We start from the raw sequence: 17268 nt of genomic DNA on the forward strand, positions 1-17268 counted from the left end.
GACCAGAGGGGAAAGGGGAGGGAATTTCAGGGGAATTTCAGGGGAGAATGGGAAGGGTTTACAGGAACAAATATAAAGGACACATGGACAAAAACTGGGGGGGGGGGGAATGGGAGGAAGGTGAGGAGGGATAGGTGGGTGGACTGGAATGGGAGTAAAGGACAGAAAAATACTTGAACAATGATTAAAATTTTTTAAAAAGAAAATTTAGGTAAATTCTAAAATGTCATTCAATATTGTGGTTCAACTAAATCAGAATGTCCAACATCTTCCATGTATTTTAACGTAAAAATTCTCTAACACTTCTGAAGTATCAATGAATTCATTTGATATTCAGATTTTTTTCCTAGTGGGCCATTTCTTGTCAAATGAAGATTCCTCCTCCCTTCAGTAGTCATAAAAGTCTGTCTTCATTGCCTGTACATATGTGGAAAAGCACATGCTATCTACCGACCCTGACGTCATCTTTTGGCACGAATAACGCGTCTGTAGCTCTTCACAAGCACAACCATGGCAACGAAGAACAAGTGCTCTTTATACCCTCTGTATATAATAGGATGGGCTATAGTCGAAAAAAGATTTTTGTATCAAAACCACTCATCTGGACAAAATTATTCCTACGTTCATCTGAATGTGGCAAATAAGACATCTTCCTCTTCATTTTTTCCCTCAACTAAAATACAAGCCGGCAGAGCAGCGTACGCAGCACAGGAGGTCTAGACTAAGCGCTCCGAGGGTGCCTGGACGGAACAGAACACAACCGCCGCAGGTAGGCCAGTTTCTGCTCACAAAGAAGTCGCCCACCACCCAAGTGTTAGCTGGCAGAGACACCCACCCGTCGACAGCGCCCGCCGCGCTCTCCTTTGCGTTCGGAAGCCACGGACCCTCTCGCGGGCCCTGGGCGTGGGAACAGCAGACACAACACGCCGAGAACCCACGAACTCCGAAGAGTTCGAACCGTCGCGGGAACCGTTGAGGTCCCGCCTCCCGGGTCGCAGCACCTCCCCCTCCACCCCTCCGCGTAGTGTGGGCCTGAGGAAGCCGGAAGCGCGGGGCCTGTCGGGTATCGTGGTCTGAGAGCGTGTCTGAGCCGGCTCCCTCGGAACTACGTTGCTCACGTGGGGCCTGGGGGAGGCGAGACCTAGGACGGTGCGGAAAGGGACTGCCGGCCCCACCCTCAGTTCTTACACTTGGGAGGCTGGCGTAACACGTTCTCTGGGAGTGTCTGCATTCACGGCCACCTCCTGGAATTTCCTCTAGGTTTACCAGCCAACCACGAGGAGTCCTTGGAGGAAACTTGGCGCCTACGTGCGGACCACTCACACCTCCCAACACCACATCCCGAGAGCGCCCGGGCAGGGATGGGCGGCAAGACCGGGCTGCCCTTCTCGGTGCTCCTGCTGGCCGCTCTGCCCACAGTGCTGCTGCCGGGAGTGGTTGGCTTCACGCATTCCTTAGACAGCGACTTCACGTTTACCCTTCAGGCCGGCCGGAAGGAGTGTTTCTACCAGCCCATGCCTCTGAAGGCCTCTCTGGAGATCGAGTACCAAGTAAGTGTGGAAGGTGACCCAGCCTCTTTCCCTTAGCTCCGCTGCACCACATTGTCGCCTCTCACCCGTTTGGAAACTTCCTATGCACAGCCTGGCTGGTGAAGAGGTGAGGGCCGCGCCGGCAGCGGGCCAGCTCCGCGCAGGCGCGCGAGGCTGCGCTTGGTGGGGCAGGGAACTGGCAAGTTAAGCAAGACCTGAAATTGACTCTTTGCCCTCTCCCCTTTCCTCCCGTGGGAGAAAGGCCAGCGCTGCTAATGTCTGTGGGTTTTTTCTGCGTGTCATAATTCGGCCATCGCTTTGCTAGCCAGTTCATGTTCCAATACTGAGAATTTCACAATACAGGACTGACACACGTTTTCCTTTATCATTGGAAGAAATGATATTTGTTCAATTCACGCCACCACCCTCACCCAGCCTCAGTGTTATAAATCTTAACTGCCATTGCTTCAGTTAAGGGTTTTTGCATCGTGACCGTGTGATTATCACTAAATTCGATTTTGGAATATTGTGAAAGGGGTTATTGATGTATATGTAATGAATGGTACGTTTCCTTATCTGTTACATCTTTAATCAAATAAGATCTAATTGTATATGAAAACACTGTAACCTTTCACCCAGCACTGTAAGCCCTTTTTTTATATATTATTGGCTTCTTTTTAGTATCTGCATAATATATAGGAAATTGCCTTAGTTTAATGTAGTCCTCCTGATAGAGGGTAATTTCTTGGAAGAAATCTTGTTAGTTCCACACGGCTAATTTCAATGTCTCTAGGTAGCACTGCAAAAAGAAGTGTGTTGGTGTGGTTCATCTTTTAATCTTTTTACAAGTTACTTAATTTATAATCACTGGTCAATTTTTTTTTAAGTTGTAGGGGATCTTTTTCAGTAACAAGTACTGTCACATGTAGAGCAAAATAAAGAGTTATGTAGAATTTTCATCCAGAGGGACTAGAATTAGGTTATTTATAGATTTATAAGGTAAGCATAGAGTGTATCTAAAAGTTACATAGTTAGCAAAACCAAATCTAGAACTCAACATTTTTAAACTTCCAGTCTAGGTCAAAAGTTCTCTTATTGAACAAGTACCATGTGCCAGTAATGGGGGTGTAGGGTTAAAAACAAAAAGAGTCCCTGTTTTCAAGGGGTACTTGAAATACTAAGAGGTACTGGCTCATAAACAAGTAATGTCAATAAAGTACGATTAAGTGCTAATAGAGGAGGACCACTTTTCTAGGGTTTCAAAAAAAGATTCCTGGATAAAAAATTTGAATCTAGAAAGATGCTTAAGTTAAGAATGCAAGGAAGGGAGGACATTTCAGGAAAAGGAACAAAATGAATAGATGGGTCTGAAGATGCATAGTGGGAGTGTTTTGGCAGTGGGCAGTATGTAGTGGACACTACAAGTGCTGAGTTTTTATTAGACTAAGTCTAGAAAGTTGAGTGGGAGTAAAAGAAAAAAGATCAGGAGGCTTGATCATGGATCATTATTATCTTAACCTTGTGCACCATATTAAGTAGCTGTGCACTTATTCTGTGCAAGAGCCATTGAAAATTTAAGCAGTATGGTAACAGTCAAAAGTGTTTTTCAGATAGATCACTGGGTAGTGTGGAAGGTGGGTTTAAGGAGGTCAAAATTAGAGGCAGGGAAATTAGTGGAATGGTACACATAAGAAAGCAATTTGTATTACTCAAAAATTCCTCAGTATTTACCCAGGTATTAGGGAGGAAATCTATTTTAACTACTGACCTCTTATGATTAAGACTTCTTGCTCAAGAGATAAAATGACTGGGTTGAAATCCTCTCAATTACTACCTGTGTGATTTTGAACAAGTTACTTAACCTCTGATTTGTAAAATAGAGATAATAGGGGGCACTGGTGTTTCAGTGATAAAATAGAGGTAACAGTAATTACCTCTGAGATTTGAAAAAATGAGTTAATAAGTGTGTCCATAAACTGTCTCTGACACATACTAAATATTAAATGAATGTTAATTTTTTTTTTTACATTTACAGTGCTAGTATTATATTGATGGCTTGGTTTAGCTTTATACTTTGTATATTTAGTCACTCTTAAAGGGACTGTTCCTCCAAAGCATTCATTCTCCCTAAACAGTTTAATTGATAAGAAAAGTGAAATCATTTAATGTCTATAATCCTAGACAATGTTGGAGGAGTGTGTAGGGTAGAGATCATCTTCGGCCCTTTGTCTGCCTTTTCCTACTCTGTGATTAACTTTGCATTAACTTTAAAAATTAAGACAAAAACCAGTAGCTTAAAGTTTCAGAGAACCCAGGTTCCAAACATTGCCATTGGACAAACTGAAAATTTTAACCATTTCTTACTTTTCAGGGTTAGGAGGACACTTTCAGGATATTTGATAAGCGCTACATTATATTCTCAAAAATTTTAAATGTCAGTATATATATTCTGTGAATAAAATAGATCATTTAAAAATTTAAATCTTTACTGAGTGCTTAATTTGTATAAGCACTCTGCTAGGTGCTTTGAATAGTTCATACTCTTACACAGTCTTGTATGGGGATAGATGTTAATTAAATTACTACACAAACAAATGAAATTACAATTCTAACACATGCTATGAAGGTAAATGTATACAGTTATGAGAGCATTTAAAGGGAGGACTTGATTTCATCTAGGAATTGGGAGAAAACATTCCAGAGGAAGTAGAATTCAGATCTGTAGAAGAATCAGGCTTACTAGGCATAAGGGAGTCAGTAGAACAAGGTGATGGGTCAAAAGAACATTATGTGACCAGGCTCTGAGGAATAAGACAGAAGACAGCTTTTGAGGGATTGAAACACTGTTACCATAGTATACAGACTGGGGGAGTGGCACTGGCCCATCATGTTCCATTAAAATCATCCAGAAGTTTAGTTTTGGATTATGGTGCTTTTTAAAAGAAATAATTTGTATTTTAAGTATATATTTTATATATTTTTAAGTTAATGTCTATTCTTTAGGACCATATTTAACAATTTCACTAAGCCTGATAGCCTCTATCAAAAATATCTTTTAAACTTAATTTTATTGAAATCTGCTTAGTTTTGTTATAGTTCATTTTCTGATTTAATGGATACCTTTTTTTGGAGGATAGCCTTAAGTAATTCTCTTAGAATGTTTTGAGTCCTCAAATAATATGAAAATGGCTTTACTTTTTGCTTTCACTTCAGTAAACTGTATAATTTTTTACTCGGGAACACTGAAGACATGGCTCCATTGTGGGGGTTTTTCCATCTTATATGTAAGAATTCTGTCACCAATCCCAATTCTTGTTTGTTTTTGTTTATTTTGGGGTGGTGGTGGGGTTTTTTGTTTTTGTTTTTGGCAGTTCTCTACTAGTCTGTAAGACTTAACTAGTTTCTAGTTTGTTCTTTTTAAATCCTTTTAGAAAGATGGTAGGATTTTTAGATCTTTTATTCTGCTTCAGTCTAATGAATTTTATTTTTTGAAACAGGAATTTTTATTCTTATTTGATAATTTCCTCCCTTCATTTCTCGTTTCTCTCCTTTTGAACTGCTTATTAGATAATTTCAAATCTTTAGCTCTGTCCTTCATGAAGGGTCTTACTATTTTCCTCATACTTTTTCATTTATACTTTTTCATCCTGTTCTGAGAATTCCTTGGCTCCTTCTAGTTCTCTGATTTTCAGTCTCCATCCATGTTCATTCTGCTAACATCACATTTGTTTGTAATGTACATTTAATTGAGAGTTTTGAGATCAGTAGATACCTGTAGCTAGACATAGCCTTTGCTCAGTGGAGTTATCTTCTAGAAATTCCTTCCTCTTCAAGTCTGTTAACAGGCTTTTGAGATTTCCAGTATTGTTATGGATTATTTGTATTATGTTTTCTTCATTTCATTGGGATTTAAAGAGGAGAAAGAATTGTGTATATTTAGCCATTTGAAACAGGTTCTTTTGATTAATAAGTAGAGAGCAGGAGTAGGTAATCTTTTATATTATCCCATTAAAGCCACCAAGAAAAATAAGATGGAGTGTTATATAAGAAAAAGAGTAGCCACTGGAGAGAGATTGCTGAGTTCGTATTGTGGCCGTGCCACTTATTTGCTGTATTGCCTCAGGAAAATAACTTCTTTGAACCTCAGTTTTTACTTTTTATTAAAATGAGAATAATAGGACCTACTTTTTAGAGTCGTGAGGAATAAATTAATCCACATAAAGCACTTAGAAGACAATGTATGGCTCTGGCTGGGTGTCTCAGTTAGTTGGAGCATGATCCTGTAGACCAAAACAGTTCAGTTGCTGGCTTGATCTCGGTCAGGGTGCAATACCTGGGTTGTGGATTCAATCCCCAGTCAGAACATGTATGGGAGGCAACTGATCAATGTTTCTCTCTCTCTCAAATCAATAAACATATCCTCAGGTGAGGATTGTAAATAAATAAATAACCAACTGTGTGGCATAAACTGTAACTGTGAGCGGCTATCTTCTCGGCAGCAGCAGCAGGAAGAGGTCAATTTGGGGATTGTAAAGGAACAGATAGTGTTCATTGGTCAGTAAGTAAACAGCCTACCTTGAATATACGGTTCATATTGGGAGCAATAGATAAATCTGTTGAAGAAGTCAGTTGGAATCAGATCATGGAGGTCTTGAATTCTAGGCTAAGAAATAGCTAATTCTTATTCTTACTGTATTGAAGAGAAAACAAACTCAGAAAAGTTACATAGCATACCCTAAATTGCCTAAGTAAAAGGTCCTAGATTTGAACTCTCCTCTATCTCTTTTTACTCTACAGGATTCTCAGTGAAGGCACTGCTTTTAGGAAGATTGTTTCATTAGTACTGTTACAGTACAAAAGGGGGGTGCCAAGGGCAGCCAAGGCAATATACTATTACTTGAAAGGAACCCCCAGGTTCGTTATGTCCGCTGCCAGAGGAAAGACATCTCTCAATGCCCGAGATTCGTGAAAAGGAAAGGAATTTATTACTCATTTGAAATAACACAAACTAAAGTTCCCCACAAATGCACACAGTCCTCCCAGCACCCTCCACGTGGCAAAAGGGAGCACCTCCAAAGCTTCAGTCCTGACTCTCACCCAAGCCTCATGGTCCCAACCAAGACACCAAAGCCGCGTGGTCCTAAACAGATGCGTGGTCCCAAAAAGAGAGACGCCTAATGGCTGCTGTGGCTCTGTTTAATTCCCAGCGCTGATCTTCCTCTGCAGCCCTCTTTCCGGCTCCTCTCACAAATTGTCCACTGCTGCCCGCATTCTGGGCAGGTGTGGCCCTGTGGTGTGGAGCCAATTATCTCCAAGCTCTCCTGGACCCCATTACAAATCCCTATTTGGGGCTCCCCTCTTGGCTGCACCCTGTTACAGTACCTATAAGGTCTAAATTTCCATGATAGCCAACGGGAATTGGTAAGAAAGGGACCAGTTCCAAAAATTACTGGAATTGAACTGGATGATCTTTCTGCTTCTTTCTAGCACTAATGAGTCCATTGGCTTTCTTTCCCCTCTAGGTTTATAAAGACATTTTTTAATCATCTACCTTATAATATATGTTCTTCTCTTCTGAACTATTCTACAGGTTTTAGATGGAGCAGGATTAGATATTGATTTCCATCTTGTTTCTCCAGAAGGAAGAACCTTAGTTTTTGAGCAAAGAAAATCAGATGGAGTTCACATGTAAGTAATCTCTTAGTTGATTCTCTGGGCTAAATAATACCAGTGGGCTCTCTGTGGGGCAGGGAAATTTACCACATTTGGTACTAAATATCAATTTAGCACATTTTGATACTATATAGCACATTTGATACTAAATTTAAATTCTATACGAATATTTTAAACAGTCCTTGATAGTAATCTGCCTTAAAAGCTACAGTATTTTCCATTGACCTCTTTCTTTTTGCTTAGGCATTTTGTGTTGATCCTGACTAAACTTTTTCCTTGCTCTGGTTAAATAGATGAGCGTTCCCTAGGTATTGCATTCAATCTATTTTGGCAATTTTAACCTGCCTTTCCGGCTAGTGCAGGCTTTCTGTTCTAACTTTAAGTTACCGTTCTGGGTGTGTATCCTAAAAGTTTCTTGAGCTGCTTGCTATCATCTTGGCCATTCTTTTCTTCCTTAAAACAACAGTAAAATACATTTGTGTGTGTATATGTAAAAATTGGTTTTTTACTCAGACCTCACTTTTTTTACACCAATAGAAGACCCAAAAGTAAAAAATCTGACCATAGAAAACCATATAAAAAGATACTTGTTATAACACTTTCAGTTTAAATTTGACAACACACCATATATTAGCTTCTTATTTCCTTTTTTAAAATCTGTCACTGATGTTTCAGTGTTCCTTTCTAGTATTTTACGTTAGCATTTTTGTTACTCAGTATTGTTTTTAAAACAAAACTCTTTGAGTTTACAGGAAGAAGAATGAGTACAGAGTATCTAATATTTGCCATAAACTAGGCTTTGCATTTGTTTTAATGTATCTTCCTGAAGTTTCTGCCCATTAGTATGGCTTTCCTTGCTTTTTTTCATGGGATAACTTCAAATATTTGAAGACAGATACCATGTTCCCTTCAAGTTATCTTTGTACCAAGTGAATCATTCTTCATTCCCTCCACCATTTTTTTTGTATGACAAGACTGTGAATTCTTTTACCTTCGTTGGAAGATGCTCTAAGCTGCTCTTAAAGTGTAGTACCAGAGAAACCAAAACAGTTCCTCGGATATGGTCAGTTTGCCCATCAAGAAAAGCAGAATGAGAATTATCTCCTGTCTTACTCAGCTATGGCATCCTCAGAACTGTGCTCTTCTCTCAGTTGTGAGGTTATAATAATAAATATTGTAACAACTATTTATTTAATGCTAGACATTATACCAAAAGAGAAAATTTTGTGACTTGAGTGGAATTTTTTCCTAAGGCTTTGCATTTTATATGCTTCTAAATTAATTATTCCAATCCACTGTGAGAAAGATTCTTTGATTCCCTAATTCCCATTTTACAGACAAGGAATCTTTACAGACAAGGAAGCTCAGAGAAGTTAAATAAGTCTGCAGGGATATACATTTATTAAGAGGAGGCAGGATGGACCAAAGTTCTTACTTTCTACCATATGATGCTTAGAACATCTCTGGCACATAGCACTGTGTAAGTATTAGCTATTATTACAATTATTGGTCTTTGGTAATGAAAGTACCTGGCATGTAATTGATAGTAAAAACTGAATACATGTATGAATGAATGAGGGGGAAAATATCTCCATCATAATTTAAGGTATTAATTTCAGAGTGCTTTGTAAAAAGGCATTTTAGCTATGTAGAGCTCAGAAAAAAATATTTGCATAAATGATTAATATATAAAATAGGGAAAGTTGTCATTTACTTTTTAAAAATATTTACTTTTAGGAAGGGGGTAAGGGAGGGAGAAAGGGAGGGAAAGAAACAGCGATTTCTGAGAAATGCATTGATATACATCGATCAGTTGCTTCTCGCATGACCCCAACCCAAGACCTGGCCTGCAACCCAGGCTTGTGCCCTGGCTAGGAATTGCGCCGACAACCTTTCGGTTCACAGGCCAGTGCTCAATCCACTAACCACACCAGCCAGGGTGAGAAATAGTAATTTAAAAAGTCAATTTAGATTGATATACTTGGGATTAACAACCATATTTTGCTCTATATAATGCACACTAATGTGTTTTTGGCCAAAACTTTCAGGAAAAAAATAATTTCATCTTAACTTTTAATTCAGTTATTTATTTACTTACTTATATTTAGGAACAAAACTGATTAATCATATTCTGGGATTTTATTTTGCAAACGGATATTGTTAACTGCTTTCTAGAGTTACACTTTTAACACATAAGCATAAATAAAAGAATTTAAAACATTTATATAGATATGAAATTAGTATTGCTCATGGGTAATGCGCATCCTTATTTTTCCCTCAAAAATTTGGGCAAAAAAAGTACGCATTATACACAACAAAATACAGTATACTTTCTCTTTGATAGATATATGAACAAGAACTAAAAATGTAGTTTATCTTTAAATTTCTGAGTATAAAAAATGTGTAGAATTTGTTAGTTTTTGTTGTTCTTCAATTTAATGCTGTCCTTTAGTGATATTGACTCTTAGAGGGAAAAAGTATTTTACTGCTTTAGTGCATAGAATTACCTCTCATTAAAACATTAGGAGATAAAAATTAGTTTATAAGAGTTCACATTTACTGAGTTCTTTTTTTGATGTGCCAAGACACTGTTCTAAGCACTGTACATGAACTTATATGTTTCACTCTTTACCACAGTCCTTTGAAGTACATGATATAATCATCATTTTACCAGTGAGGAAAGCGGGGCCTAGAGCTGTTCGGTAAACTGATGGAAGGTTCCACAGCTAGTGATCATTGAAACCCAGGCAGTCCAACTCAATCTTAATCACTATACCATATTTACAAATCATTTTTGTCAAAATTAGATTATAACAAAAATTGTATCTTTAGCTATATTAACTTTTTAAAGGCAACTAAAACCTCATTTATGACATTGAAATCTTTTTTCTAAGTTAAATTTTTAAAACAAATACTGCCCTTCTAGAAGTCAGGGTTAGTAAAAATTTCTCCAAATACAGCCTTAAATAGTTTAAATAATATCTATTGTCCAGCACTGCCTGTAATGAGGAGTTACATGTAAATGTATTTTTCTAGACAACTGAATTACTATTACCCTAACTATATTCCAAAAATGCACTCAATTGGTAGGAAAGAAAGCATTTAAATACATCACTGCTTTTGAAAACAAAACTCACTTTACAGATTAATCTCAATTGAAGGGGAGGTTTCTAGTCATATTTCTATATGAATTGAACTCATGATAAATTACTTTTTATAACATATAAGTCTCGAAATTTTCGCCCTGGCTGGCGTAGCTCAGTGGATTGAGTGAGGACTGCGAACCAAAGCATCACAGGTTCGATTCCCAGTTAGGGCACATGCCTGGGTTGCAGGCTATGGCCCCCAGCAACCGCACATTGATGTTTCTCTCTCTCTTTCTCCCTCCCTTCCCTCTCTAAAGAAAAATAAATAAAATCTTAAAAAAAAAAGAAATTCATTGTGAGGTATCATGTATCTAGATTTTTAATTCTATTATTTTCCAAAAATTAGGTCAGGATCATTTACCATAATGCTAAGCACATGTAGATTTCAAGTACCTGAATGTACAAGAGTGGGCAAAGGTAGATTTACAGTTGTGAGTACATGAAACAGTTTATTATCGCATTATTATTTATTTTATATTTTGTATTATAACTGTAACCCTATTTTTGCCCACACCTGTATATTTTCGGGTTGCCTCTTTCCAAAGGAATTATAAATTATCTTTGAATACTAAGGAAGTCTATCAGTAAGCTGCCCAATTATTATAAACCATTACTGCTTCTATGTGTAGGTGTTTTTTTTTATCTAAAATGTAAGTACAAATAACTGAAGATGTACTTTTTTAAATACAGGGTAGAGACTGAAGTTGGTGACTACATGTTCTGCTTTGATAATACATTCAGCACCATTTCTGAGAAGGTGATTTTCTTTGAACTAATCCTGGATAATATGGGAGAACAGGAGCAAGAACAAGAGGACTGGAAGAAATATATTACTGGCACAGACATGTTGGATATGAAACTGGAAGATATCCTGGTCAGTATGGTCTTTTAATAGAATAAAAATTATTAACATCCAGTGGCCTTACTATGTGACAGGCACTGAGCTAAGTATTTCAGTTGCACTATCTCATGTAGTCCTTCCTTAACTCTATCAGGATTACCTCCATCTTTCCACTGAGGAAATTGTTATCTTTGGGAGATTAGGTGATGTTTCTGTCATATAACCAGAGAGAGGGAGAACTAGAATTGAATACAGGTTCTTAACTACAAAACTCCCTTAGAATGTTCACTAATAGAAGAATGTAATGATGTATAGTATACTTGCACATAGAATAATCCTGAGTAATTTGTAAAAACTTAAGATGTACAGACATAGTTCCCCATAGTTTTTATAACATGAGATTTCACATTATTTGATTAATTTGGGAACACTGTTTTCATTACTCAAACCAAAGCTAGCAGTTAACAGAAACTAGCATTACACTCAGGAGTAAAAACTTCAGATATGGCTTCTTTGCTTGAATTGCTTTATGCTTCATTTATTATAAACATGCATATGAAATGTACATGTATAAGAACCTATTTGCATTTAATAATAGTACTGCCAACAATAGAGGGAAGGGTTATAACCCTTCAGCCACAGCTAGATGTAATCAAACATCACCGGTTCCATTCCCAGTCAGGTACCTGGGTTGTTGGTTCTGTTCCTTGGGCCAGGGCACGTATGAGAAGCAACGGATCAGTGTTTCTCTCTGACATCAGTGTTTCTCTCCCTATCTCCCTCCCTTCCCCTGTCTCTAAAAATAATTAAGTAAAACGTTTTTTTTTAAAAAGGGAATTTACTCAGTGATATATGTAAATAGCATGTATAACTTTATCATAGAGATTTCTACAAGAGAAATGACATTGTTATTGCAAGTTTGAAATGGTATAACCTCTATATTCTTCTCACCTGAACTTTCTTTTTATAATGTGATATTTTGGTCATATCAAGTTTCTTAGGAAAGGAACAAATTATAGCAGAAGAGATATAAATCAGTTAGCTTAAGTTGGAATATTAAGTGGTCCTATTATATGCATAATTCCTTGATGACTGAGCTCTCTGAGCCTGGGTTTCCTACCTGCAAAAATGGGGACAACACCTCACGAGTGTGAGGATGAAATAAGTGCTTTAAGCAGTGTCTGGTGCACAACAAATGTCAGTTTTCTTCCCTTTTCCACTGATGTTACTGTGAACACAAACTTAAAGTATTAAATTCGACTGGCATGAATTTTTACCGTGACAGTTTTTGATCTCACCCTGATTTCATATGTGCATTAAACTTAGCTGAAGTTTAGAGCCAGAAGATGACTTATTATTAGTCTAGTTCCAGTCTTTCTTTCCCCTTCCATTCCATTTTTTAGATAAGGAACTGGCTTAAATTAAAATGGAAATGATGTATCTATACTTTCACTATAATCCAGTCTTCTTCACACCCATTTTTATTTGTTTATTTTTAAAGTGAGAGAAAGAGAGGGAGAGAAACATCTATGTGTGAGAGAGAAACATGGATCAGTTGCCTCTTGCATGCCCGCTGCCAAGGACCTGGCCCTGCAACCCAGGCATGTGCCCTGACCGGGAATCAAACTGGCAACCTTTCATTTGCAGGCCAGTGCTTAACCCACTGAGCCACACCAGCCAGGGTTCTTCACACCCATTTTAAAAATCTCAATCATATATCTATATTATTCCATTTAAAATTTATCTTGCCAGTAGGAACAAGATACAAGTAATTATAAATCTTACTAGTGCTTCACTGCATTCTCAAGAGATTGACTTTATTCACATAGTTAAATAAAATGACTAGAAAGTTCAGGTTTAAATATGGCTTAAAATACTTCCAAATCTCTTTTTCAGGAAAAAAAAGTGTCTTTCAGGAACTTTTTCACATTTACTTCCCCCAAATTTTGTGTCACAATAGCAAACTGGAACAAATAATTGTATGTATGATTATCATCATTATGCTATTAAAAAGAATTATACATTCTCTTTGAGGAGCTGAGCCCCCTTATTTTTCTGGAAAATATCTGTATTCCTTTACAAATATGATCATGATAAATATTATATTGTGTGGTTTTGTAAAATTAACACAGCAGTCTGAAATTTTGAGTATATTTCTTGCTTAAATGAGGATTTTTAAGCAAAGTGATTCTCCAAAAAAATTTGTTTCTTGAATTTTCTTATTTTTGCCATAAATACTTTGACATCATTTCAAATCTCAACTTAATTTTCTTATGTTCATATAATCTGTAGTTAGTTTTCAAATGATTTCTGACCACGTCCCTCCTATAAAATAGCTTTTTTAGAGATACATAACTTAGAATGCATCCTGGTAAGTTTGTTTAATGAATGTGATGTTGGAATGTTTTTATTTCTTTTTATTTTTTAAGAAGATTTGTTTGTTTGTTTATTCACTTCTTTATTTAGAGGGGGGACGGAGGGAGAGAGGGAGAGAAACATCAGTGTGTGGTTGCCCCTCACATGCCTGCAACTGGGGACCTGACCCAAAACTCAGGCACGTGCCCTGACTGGAAATCGAACCAGCAACCCTTTGGTTTGCAGACTGGCATTCAGTCCACTGAACCACACCAGCCAGGGCTGGAGTATGTTTTTATTAAAAATACGGTACACGTTTATATGTATAGAATGCACATGTAAAATTGAAGTATTTTTTTTATTTCATTTATATTTAGAGAGAGGGGAAAGCAAGGAGAAAGAGGAGAGAAATATCAGTGTATGGTTGCCTCTAGTGTGCCCACAAATGGGGACCTGGCTTGCAACTCAGGCATGTGACCTGACTGGGAATAGAACCTACGACCCTTTGGTTCACAGGCCTGCACTCCGTCCACTGAGCTACACCATCCAGGGCAAATTGAAGAATTTTCTAATTTCACTGCTTTGTGAGAAAAAAACATTGGGTGTTTTGCTAAATACTAATTTGGACCAGACTAACCAGATTAAAGGGAAAAATATTAACATACAATGTATTATATAGAAGTAAATATCTAAAAACTTATCAGTTCAGTTTTTTAAAACTTCCTTATGGTTGTGAGGGCTAAAAAAGAAATAATGTATGTAAAATTCCTGATATTATGCCATTTGAATGTATTTTCATACTATTTATTTTAAGATTTTATTTATTTATTTATAGAGAGGGAAGGGAGAGAGAGAGACAACAGACAGACAGACAGACAGACACATCAATGTGCATTTGCTGGAGGTCATGGCCTGCAACCCAGGCATGTACCCTGACTGGGAATCGAACCTGCGACGCTTTGGTTCACAGCCCGCGCTCAGTCTACTGAGCTACGCCAGCCAGGGCATCATACTATTTATTTTCAATTCACAGTAGCTTTGCTCCTTTGTTAAATAATTTTGTAAACAATAAAGTATCAGAACTATTACATAAACTTACAAAAGAAGAGCTTTAGGTAATCTAAGTAGCATCTGTCCCTTAATTAACATTGTATCTAGCCCTAGCTGATGTAGTTTAATGGATTGAGCATGGGCGTGCAAACCAAAAGGTTGCTGGTTCGATTCCCAGTCAGAGCACATGCCTGGGTTGTGGTCCAGGTCCCCAGTTGGGAGCACATAAGGGGCAACCACACATTGATGTTTCTCTCTCTCTCTTTTTCTCCTTCCCTTCCCTTCCCTCTAAAAAATAAATAAATAAAATCTTTTTTTAAAAACACCCTGGCTGGTGTAGCTCAGTGGATTGAGCGCGGGCTGCGAACCAAAGCATCGCAGGTTCAATTCCCAGTCAGGGTACATGCCTGGGTTGCAGGCCATGACCCCCAGCAACTGCACATTGATGTTTCTCTCTCTCTCCCCATCTCCCTCCCCTTCCCTCTCTAGAAATGAATAAATAAAATCTTTTAAAAAAAAACAAACAACACTGTGTTTAGATATAAAACTATTTGAATATTGGGGTGTTGTGAAACACATTTTAAATTTAAATTAAAATATAGTAAAACTGTTTTCTTTATCTCCAGGAATCCATCAACAGTATCAAGTCCAGACTAAGCAAAAGTGGTCATATCCAAACTCTGCTTAGAGCATTTGAAGCTCGTGATCGAAATATACAAGAAAGCAACTTTGATAGAGTCAATTTCTGGTCTATGGTTAATTTAGCGGTTATGGTGGTGGTGTCAGCCATTCAGGTTTATATGCTGAAGAGTCTATTTGAAGATAAAAGGAAAAGCAGAACTTAAAACTCCAAATCAGAGTACCTAATACTGAAAAAGAGAGACAAAAAATGCAATAAACTGTTATAGTCAAGACCATTAATAGTATTTTCCAAAATATTTTCAGTTACTACCATAAGTGTGAAACAATTATAATTTTAATGTGAAAGTCTTCGCTTTTTTCTGTGCAAGTAATCTTATTGCTCCAAATAGTCCTTAAGTGTATAACAAAATTTTACAGAATATAGGTATTATTGAATTAAGCCATATTAATAATTGAATTTTCCTAAGTGTAAAAAATTTTTTACAAATGTGTCATGGGTGATTTAAATAAATGAACTTTGGGCTTAAATGCAACACCAAACAATGTTTTTTAAAAGATTCTCTTACCCAGAAGTTTCTTTGTGAATGTGGCAATTACAAATTAATTGTAGAAGTTTTCAATATGTTAAGTTATAAATCATCTGAGAATTACTTAATCATGGATTGAATATATCTTTAGAAGACAAAGACCCGACTTTTCTGTTTTTTACAGATGCATCTCTAATGTGAGGAGAAGCATAGCTGTGAAAAACAGATTCATGAGACTTTTATAACCAACTATATTTCAACTTAAAATACTAACAAAAAGTTTTAGTTTTATATACTTGTCTTACATTCCCAAAAGCTGATATTGTGGTAATTCTTAAAAATGCTAAGTCATACTTACTAAAATTAGGACAAATTATCTCTTTGAAGTAAAATAGCTATAGGTTGCTCGGTTTCCTTAAGGATACATTCATTCTGTCTAGGGCAGGGGTGTCACACTCATTTTCACCGGGGGCCACATCAGCCTCGTGGTCACCTTCAAAGGGCCGAATGTAATTTCAACTCCTTAACAGTTAAGGAGTAGTTACATTTGTACAGTCTTAAAATTATTTCAGCCCTTTGAAGGCAACCATGAGGCTGATATGGCCCCCAGTGAAAATGAGTTTACACCCCTGGTCTAAGGTATGGAAATTTAAAATTAAATGAGGGAAATAATTTTGTTTTATTTTTTGTTAAGAGTGTTAATGTAAATTTTAACATGATTATTGAGTTGGATACATTATTACCAGCAGTTGTGAAGGAAATATTGCTAAAAGAATCTGGGCCTAACATAAATAAATATCTCCTTTTCTGAGTTCTCAAAGTCAGTAAAAAAGAACTAATAAAATCAGTTAGAAAGGGACTTAATTAAGTATCTCTAATCTTATTTGCTCACATAATGATCCGATCCTAATACAAATCATAATTTCCAGTTAACTAGAAGAAACATTACCTGGCTATGAGTTTTATTTTTTTACAACTGTTTTATTCTATTTTCAATTATCTAAGTACCATATTCAGGTATATTTTATGAAATATAAGGCCTACTGTAGTTTAGCACTGGGTATACATATTTATTACAATTTTTATTATAACTTTCATAAAATAACTTCTCTGGTCATTTTATTGGCATTCAAGTGAGATTAGAAACCCACAGAATCCTAAATTTGAATACTACATGTGTTAGTAACTATGTAAATAAAGTCTGTGCCATCCTAGCTTACTGCAGTCTGTGGAGTATTACTCAGATACTAGTAATTCAGCTACATCATGAATGGAATAGAATTTTTAGTGTATAGCTACTTGTAACATTGTTTATGACAAATATGATTAAAAACAATCAACTTTTAAATTCAAGTATAGAACCCCTCTGTAGGTCAGTACTGTTGGAATTCTTAAGCAATAATTAATAGCCAGAGAGAATGGTTTCATTTGTAATTTACAATCAGAGTGGTGCAGAAAGAGATTTATTTTCCTCTTTATGCTTTTGGAAGAACAGACACTTAGAT

At 36.8% G+C, this 17268-nt stretch overlaps 2 protein-coding genes across 3 annotated transcripts in view; one reads left to right on the forward strand and one right to left on the reverse strand.

The window, feature by feature from the left end:
- The window catches only part of CCDC18 (coiled-coil domain containing 18), a 122856-nt gene extending 121808 nt beyond the window's left edge, over positions 1-1048 (reverse strand). The window contains exon 1 of the mRNA XM_045847044.1: positions 836-1048. The gene's annotated coding sequence lies outside the window, so the exon portion shown is untranslated. The remainder of the gene's footprint in view (positions 1-835) is intronic.
- Positions 1049-1089: 41 nt separating this feature from the next.
- Positions 1090-16324, forward strand: TMED5 (transmembrane p24 trafficking protein 5). 2 transcript variants are annotated; one of them, XM_045847047.1, is made up of 5 exons: positions 1090-1550; positions 7120-7217; positions 11039-11222; positions 12345-12354; positions 15197-15432. In XM_045847047.1, exons 1-5 carry the CDS (start codon positions 1362-1364, stop codon positions 15280-15282), a joined length of 567 nt encoding a protein of 188 aa, XP_045703003.1. In that variant the 5' UTR covers positions 1090-1361; the 3' UTR covers positions 15283-15432. The 2 variants fall into 2 exon arrangements, with proteins under 2 accessions (XP_045703003.1, XP_045703002.1); XM_045847046.1 differs by lacking the exon at positions 12345-12354 and having other exon boundaries at positions 1104-1550; positions 15221-16324.
- Positions 16325-17268: the final 944 nt, after the last annotated feature.

Source organism: Phyllostomus hastatus, unplaced genomic scaffold (assembly GCF_019186645.2).
Source record: "Phyllostomus hastatus isolate PE091 unplaced genomic scaffold, TTU_PhHast_1.1 phas_contig_524, whole genome shotgun sequence".
Taxonomy (NCBI): domain Eukaryota; kingdom Metazoa; phylum Chordata; class Mammalia; order Chiroptera; family Phyllostomidae; genus Phyllostomus; species Phyllostomus hastatus.

Bases quoted from the DNA above. Each gene is read 5' to 3' on its own strand.
- TMED5 (XM_045847046.1), top strand. From the start codon at position 1,362: ATGGGCGGCAAGACCGGGCTGCCCTTCTCGGTGCTCCTGCTGGCCGCT. The intron at 7,218-11,038 runs GTAAGTAATCTC...TTTTAAATACAG, and splicing joins AAATCAGATGGAGTTCACAT to GGTAGAGACTGAAGTTGGTG. The intron at 11,223-15,220 runs GTCAGTATGGTC...CTTTATCTCCAG, and splicing joins TGAAACTGGAAGATATCCTG to GAATCCATCAACAGTATCAA.